General features: G+C 38.5%; 1 protein-coding gene across 1 annotated transcript; it reads right to left on the bottom strand.

Annotated features, from left to right (window-relative positions):
- Window positions 1–6: 6 nt before the first annotated feature.
- LOC114752635 (auxin response factor 19-like) lies at window positions 7–6,731 on the bottom strand. The gene is given in 15 exon segments (XM_028941377.1): window positions 7–282; window positions 309–435; window positions 438–665; window positions 668–850; window positions 853–1,236; window positions 1,704–1,842; window positions 2,179–2,374; window positions 2,460–2,624; window positions 2,700–2,790; window positions 3,095–3,179; window positions 3,282–3,437; window positions 3,568–3,624; window positions 4,091–4,186; window positions 4,280–4,392; window positions 5,946–6,731. Coding segments are annotated over 15 exon segments (2,256 nt in total). The 5' UTR covers window positions 5,989–6,731; the 3' UTR covers window positions 7–89.
- Between the last annotated feature and the right edge of the window lie 1,105 nt (window positions 6,732–7,836).

Raw genomic sequence — 7,836 nt, 5'->3', positions numbered from 1 at the left:
TCCATCTGTAAGACTAGAAGGAGCTTTGGTAGTTGTAAGTGGTTTTGGTGTATTCTGGGCTTGATTCAAAGGAACCTGTTGTGGTTGTATCAGAGGTGAAGAAGAAAGCCGTTGCTGACCAGAAGCTTCTCTGCAGATAATGCATTGTTGCTGAGCTGCTGAGGCTGAGGCTGATGCTGAGACAGAGTCGGCTGTGGTAGTTGTTGGTTTGGTACATGTGCTTGCTGTTGCTGTAGCAGCTGAGGCTGCAAAAGTGAACTAGCTGGAGAAAGAAATTGCTGCTGCTGCTGCTGCTGTGCTGCTGTTGTTGCTGCTGCAATTTTTGTAGCAACTGTATGTGCAACTGTTGTTCTGACAGGTTTTGTGGTGGCAACTGAGCCACTTGGGGTTGTTGTGGGGCCCTCTGTGACAAGCTCTGTTGGAATATCTGCAATTGGATTGTTGCTGCTGCTGCTGCTGCCTCTGCAAGAGAGTAGCTTGTGGGTCTATCTGTGGCTGAAACTGTGAATCTTGTGATAAGGTTGTGAGTGGGAATGTATTTTTGCTAGCTGATTGAATATTTTGCTGAAGAGGCATGCTGGCTGACAGTAACTGCTGCTGCTGAAGCTGAGAGTAGGCTATTGATTGTTGCACACTCGGATTTGGAATTTGGCTAGAACCAATCACCCATTGTTTATAATGGCCTGTTGACATGATTGCTGCTGCTGCTGTGGTTGTTGTACTCGCTGTTGCTGCAACTGGGGTGGTGGCTGCTGCTGCTGCTGCGGCGTCATATTTTGTGGCTCAGGAAGCTGGTGTGGCTGCGGCTGCAGCTGCGGCTGCGGCTGCTGCCTCTGCTGCTGGAGCTGGTTACAGGTGCTTGCAACAAGGATTGCATCTGCTGCTGCTGCTGCTGCTGCTGAGGCCATGATGTTGGGGCTTGTTGCAATTGGTTGACTTGGTTTGGTAAATTTGGTCTGTTAAATTGAAGATTTGATGCAGAGAGGACAGGGTTTTGAAAGCTCAATAATTTGGATGGATCATCAGTGCTGAGGTTATTCTGAAGGGAATTGGATGAAAGCATAGATGGGAACATTCCTGATTGTGTAGCAGATAACTGGTTGTTCTGCTGCATGCTCATCCACTGAACTAAACTCAAACCAGGAAACATTGAACTTGAGGCATCTTTCATGCCAAAGTCATCGCCGAGCCAGGGCATAGCTCTCTTGAATGCATTTTCCATGTCGAAGTCATCATCTGCAAAAGAAATCAAAGGGATGATCAACCCTCTTACTGTACACACATCCAAAGTGATGAACTCAAAAAGGAAAGGAACGTCAATACATCATAAAGGCTTCTGAGTGCTAGTTTTTGGCACTGGAAAAGCAGCAAGACTCAAGAATATAACTACATCATTTTCCTCGCACAGTTATGCAAAATGGTAGTGAAAGGACATACGCAAGCAAGTTCACATGAAGTCAGATTGTACCAATTTTCTCTTTTCTAATTGGCTCAGCTTTAACAGAGATAACCTTCACAACTTTAACTTCTATATCACACAGTTCATTGACGCTAATCACATATCCCCTGGAATCGAACCCAGTTCATGTGGTTCATCATCATTATACCTAGACACTGAATTATAAATTTACTGCAGAGTGCAATCTAGCAAAACATTACTAGAAGTTGTTCCACGTTTACATAGATTGCAGGGAGGTTTCCACCTGGCATTCCTGGTTGCTTGGAGAACCTGGGCCTGAAGAAAGGAGGGGGGCAAATGTAGAAAGGAGTAACGACTGGTTCAATGTCCCAAATTGATACTCTGCTTGGGCGCTCACCAGCTGTTGATTCATCCCATCCAACCTAGCATAAGTTAAAAATTTGACAGCTTCAATAAGCTAAATTGCTAAGACAGAGGTTCAATATTCAGCAAAGCAAAATATATGGGAAACAGAAGACATTTCAACCTAGGGCATTCAACATTAATGCCCGTTATAAGATACACTCAACTAGATAAATGAAGAACGCTTGTATGAATTATTAAGCTTTCTAGAAACTATAAGCAGCAGAGAAGTATTCGAGTCACCAATTCTGCAGCTGGGAAATCCAAGCATAATTATAATTTTCCTATTCTCCATGTTATTTATTATAGTAATACATAAATTCTTTCTCCACAGAACATAGATATTTTAATAAAACCTGAAGATTGCGCCACTGTGAATTTTTCCATCGCACAGGATCCAAGTCACTGATCCCTGTAATTGTACCCATGTATCGACGAACTCCTGACTCCTCAGTCTCAAACATCATTCTAAACCTCATTCCAAGGGAAACTTGGGTGTACATGGCTTTATTATACTTGGCCATTGGAATTACAAATTCTGCAGGGCTAGCTCTGTTGAATTAACCAAGACTGTAAGAGGCAGTCACAGATATTCAAAAGATGCCATCACATGTTATCATCTAATGTGATGTAGTACCTTGGATTGTAAAATATGGTAAATGGGCTGTTGTTTGCAGCAGCATGAGCTGCAGCAGCAAGAATGCCTATATGCATGCTGTCACTGGATATGACCGATGAAGAGAGAGCAGGTTGTTGTCTATTGGCATGCCTTGTACCCACAAGAAGCTGCTGTTTTGCATCCCTATTAAAAAAAATGATCAACAAGAGAGGAACAATATATTCCTAAAAGTTCCACAAAAATAAATATATTTCTTACCTAATAAAAAGAACAGAATCTCCAGCGAATAGTCTTTTTGTGCTGACAAAGACACTCCAACCAGTAGTCAGCAGATGCCTCTTTGGTTGTCCTGCAATTCGTGCATTAACAAATTTAGCATCGAAGTGTTCAAAATATCAATAACGGATCGTCCACAATGGTAATTTGGTTGAAGCGCTCATGGTGTGATTCCAAGGTTAAGCAACATCTACAGAGAGTATTAGTCTTCAGAATCAGTTTTTAACATGTTTCATCATAACCAGAATACGGTTGCTTGACTGACATGATTATACCTGTCTTCTATAGAATTAAAGATTCTGATTGTACATGAAGATAATTTCCAAAAACGATTCATTAAAGGAGGATGGCATCAAGAAAATGTGAAATTGCAGTACCGCGATAAATATGTCTGAATGTCCATGTATTGTCATGCAAATCCTTGGCAACAATCTCCTGAGCAGGAGGTTGCATTGAAAAATCCTATCAGAAACATTTTTAATTAGTATAGGAAGGGAATATTCCAATGGTGACTACAGAAATTCTTGTAGATCTTGTCACACTAAATCAGAAAGTTCTACACACCAGAGGTGGAAATATTTTCTCTGCTGCTCTACGAGGTACAGAAAATCCACCATGCGTACTTGTGTCACTAGCTGTAAGAGTTTTGCAGAAGAATTCAGCAGGCTGTCGGCTTTGCTTCAGACCCATGTCTGATGCAAGTATTGCTTCCTTGTCATACTGAAGAACAAGCATATTAAACAATTCTTGATGAAGTTTCACATTAAGGTTAGGATTAAAAAAGATTGGGAAAAGAATAAAGATACAAATCAGTAAGTTATCAGATAATCAGATTGAACAGCTGACCTACTTTGTTTACAGGTTGAAGGGTCATTTGTGCATAGACCTCATCAGTTTCTGGATCAGCCTAATCCAAAACATGAAGTAACATCAATATATATTCTATTCAAGAAAACTATACAGGTCATCATATCAAATGCTTCAGAAACTAACGCATTAAGAAAAACAAAGGAATATACACTCAGCTGGGAAAATTTTTCCATCAATAGGATTAGGAATTCAGGATACTGTTAATCCATGATGTGGCAGCTGATAACAAATATAATAAATTATAGATATTTGTTCATCCAGAAATGACAGCATTTTTTTTGTCAAAATAAAAACAAATCGTCCTACTAGACTAGTTTATCCAGATAACCATGGATGACCCGAAAATTTCAGGGAGATCTTTATGAATATAGCTTCATACCCAAGGAAAACACATCTCACTACAGATAGAAGTATGTGTATATATAATCTCTTTCTGCAAAATTACAAAAGTTTTCTCTGCAAGGTTTCAATACTGCATAACAGCGAAAGCCCAGTCCACGTACATGTAATGCAACATTGTGAAGCATGCAAATTAACTTGGACGGAAGGTTAGGATAACTGGGTATGAAATCAGCCTCCTTTTGCATGGATGCTGCGACCTGAAAGTTGTAGTGGGCAAAATAAACTCCATCAGACTCGGACACCAAAATGAAGAACAATCAATCTCTAAAATCAAGACGTGAGTGCCATACTTGCTCACTGTGTCCTTGAGGGAAATAAACGACGAGACTTCCAACAGGAGGTAAGGAAACCAAGGGTCCAGCACATGCATGCCATAACTCTGAGTTGATTGTTTTTCTTTCCCCTGTCACCAAAACAGACATACTGTTACTCCATTCGATAGAAAAAGAGAAATAAAAAATTGATAGAAGTCAACTTTATATTCAACATTTCTCAGAACGCTTTATCATATGATCATAACAGTAGAAATAAATATGGAAGAAAATCCAATCACATTATAAAAGACAATAAACACAACATGCTTTTGGAGTTCAAGGAAACAGAAAACTTGATTTGAGGCTTTGGTTCAGAAGCATTGTTGTGGGTGAAACTAACCAAGAGTCAAGACTTGCTGCAAAGGCTCTCACTACAGTATTACAAAATAATGCTCAAGAATTAGATTCATATTGTACTTTGGAGCATAACACAAGCATTAAGTACTTCAAATAATATCTAACAACTTGAGACAATAGCTTCTTGCAATAGAAAATAAAAATTTTATCTCCTGGACATGAAGATGACAGGAAAAACCAATGAATATTTGGAGGGCAAAGTTTGCGCCCATGTTTATTAAGCAAACTATAGAAGAGAAGATGTTACTTAAAACATGCTTAGAGTGCAGAGCTTCAAAAGGTTAATTGAAAATTCCTTAACAGGCATTATGCCTCACTGGAGAGTAACTTAAAATACTCCACCAAGACATTTTCTTTGCCAGAATTCTTTCTCCATTCTCCTGATCTTGTTATCTGTAGATTAGATTCATTACCACCAATATATTCACCATAACTGATTGTACATGAAAAACTTGAGTAAATCTTAATACAACAATCAACTAACGCATCAACTACAAGGGTTGGAATATGATCGCATTTGATTTTGTTGAAAAACAGAGAAGCCATGGGACTTCTAATACCATCAAGCATAGAGGGAATACAAACAAGAGTAGAAGACCTGCTTTTACCAAAATGATTGAAAATAAAAAAGGATGATTCACCAACTTAATTTTTTCCAGCTAAACTAAAACCGGCTATGCCCGTCTTAAGATCAAAATAAACTTCCGAAGGCAACAGTTCCAGTTGCAACCGGGAAAAAAAAAAAAAAGCAGATTTCCAGAAGTTTGTAAACCATTCACAAAGAAAATATGTCAAAGACGCATTCGGGCTAAAGAATCGAGGACTAATTCAAAGAAGTCTAAAACTTAGCGGAAGGGGAAAAGATTAAAAAGGGGACACATCCTATTCAGGAGAAGATAATAAGCCACCCTAACACATTAATTTACCTAAACTAAAATATCAACGAAAAAACTAGTATCCGCTAAAAAAAGAAAAATGAAGCACCCGCTCCCATTTCTGTTTCCTCAGACCCTGTTAGAACTCATCCGAAGATCAATTTTCCATTTATTGGTTATTGCATGTACTTAACAGGTACCAATTTCAAGAACATGAACTATCACGAACTTGTGATAATTACTGGATCTAAAATGAAACATAAATTAATCCAGAAAGATCAGAAAGCTTTTTCCTTGAGACCAACCATCCATAGAGTCACTGAGGTGGGTCTGTGCACCAAAAATTACAAAAACATGATCGGAGAGAGGAGAACTAAAAGTCCGAGACAATGAGCCATCAGAAAACGCACCTTCGCCAGAATTAGGCAAGTAGCCATTCGGTAAAGCCTTCATGACGACCTATAAATATGATAACCCCGGCAAATTCAACACTTGGCGTTATTTACCAAGATTTAACCTTGCTCACAAACTCTTCACAGTTAGACAATTCTCTAAAATCGACCACCAAGATGAAGAATCTCCTCTACTTTCTGCTACAAAGTTGTCTAATAACATCTGGTATAAACAACAAAAAGCAGACCCTTTTCCCAGAAATGTTTAAAGAGGTGGATGAGAAACTCAACACGAACGCCCCTTTTTCAGTAGGAGCAATCTTGATCAGGAGTAAATTCCAAAAGAATGGACTTCTTCTGCTAGAATGAAAACGCCAAAACCAGAACTTTGCAGCTGAAACATCGGCATCAACAAAGCATGTAAAAGCATGTAAAAACTGCTGTTGGTGCCCAAAAAGCCAAAATCCCACAGAAACACTTTAATAGCTATTCCAATTGACAAAGGAATCCATAAAACGGAAAAGAAAGCCACATCAATATTTAGCAACCAGATGAAAATATAACTTATAGACAGCCTCCGGCCACCATATCAGTCACCGTCGAAGGAAAAAGGGGAGTAACCGGAATGGAAGAAACAGGAAATGGGTAGTCAGTTCAGTTTCCGAGGACCAAGGCAGCAGAATATTGTCGCCGGGATCAAAGTTGTGAGAAAACTGACTTGACGCCGGGAAACCAGAGGCTGAACAAAAGCAAGACAGCTTTTTCCTTTATGTGAACAAGCCGACATCAAATATAGACCCGAAGCAATCAATCAGACAGGCATGGTTAAAAGAACTCATTAAAGAAGTAGGGTAGTCAAAAATTAAAAAAGCAGGAGCATATTAATAACGCTCTTTAAATAATTACTATAAGACATCATGGTCTTTTATTAAATAAAATTCCCCGTGGTTAAAAATCTGGGCCCCAAAATTCACCTCAGATTCCACTGAAATTCGCATTTCGTGAGATATGAAATGAAAAGAAAAGGTTGTGACTTGGAGTCAATCAGGGGAGAGGTTAGAGGCAAGCGATTTAGGCGTAGGGGCGGGGGGGGGGGGTCACATTGACAATCGGCCGTTGGATGATAGAACTTACCTTTTATGGTAACAACGTTTTGTGGAGATCTGGTACATGAACTTGGGATAAGTACAGTCTAATAATATTTTATCTTTTATCACCCTTGTGATGTTCTCGGACGTGGCGATAATTTTGTTAATAATCTTTTTTTTAAAAAAATTGTTTAACCTTTATTTGTGGGGATTCGTCTTGGATGTTTGGCCCCACGGGAAGGAAAAAAGGCATATGTGAACATGATTTTAATGATTCTCTAGGCCCAAACATTTCCAAAAGTTGGATTAGGTTAAGGGAATAATTTAGAAGATAATCCCACAATTGCTACTATAATCCACGTATTTTCTTTTCTTTTCTTCCATGAATTAAGAGATCCTGTATTAATATACTGTGCTTAATCCCCACCAAATAAAGTTGAAACTCTCTGTTGATGTCGTATTATGCAAAGTAGTAGCATTTGATTCTTGACCCGTAAAAAAGTGTCAAAAAAAGAAAAAGAAAGGAAGAATTTTTATATACGCCCTAGGACGGCCACTAGCCGCAAAAGCAGGAAATCTTCACATGTCACAGTTTTGCCTTCACCGTGTTGCGATATGTCATCGTTTTATTAAATACATTAATTTAATTATTATTTGTAATTGTATTTGTATTAAACTTGTGTAATTAACCATTTCAATTTTTGTTCCCTTTACTTGATAATTTAATAGGTTAAGGTGAGTCTAACATTGCCAAAGTATTTTATTAAATACATCTAATACTCTAAAGTATTTTTTTTAAACACATCAATGTTATAAAATAT

The sequence above is a fragment of the Neltuma alba genome, unplaced genomic scaffold (assembly GCF_004799145.2).
Source record: "Neltuma alba isolate B1F8T4 unplaced genomic scaffold, ASM479914v2 tig00007457_pilon, whole genome shotgun sequence".
NCBI lineage: Eukaryota > Viridiplantae > Streptophyta > Magnoliopsida > Fabales > Fabaceae > Neltuma > Neltuma alba.
This window is presented reverse-complemented; position numbering and strand designations above follow the sequence as displayed.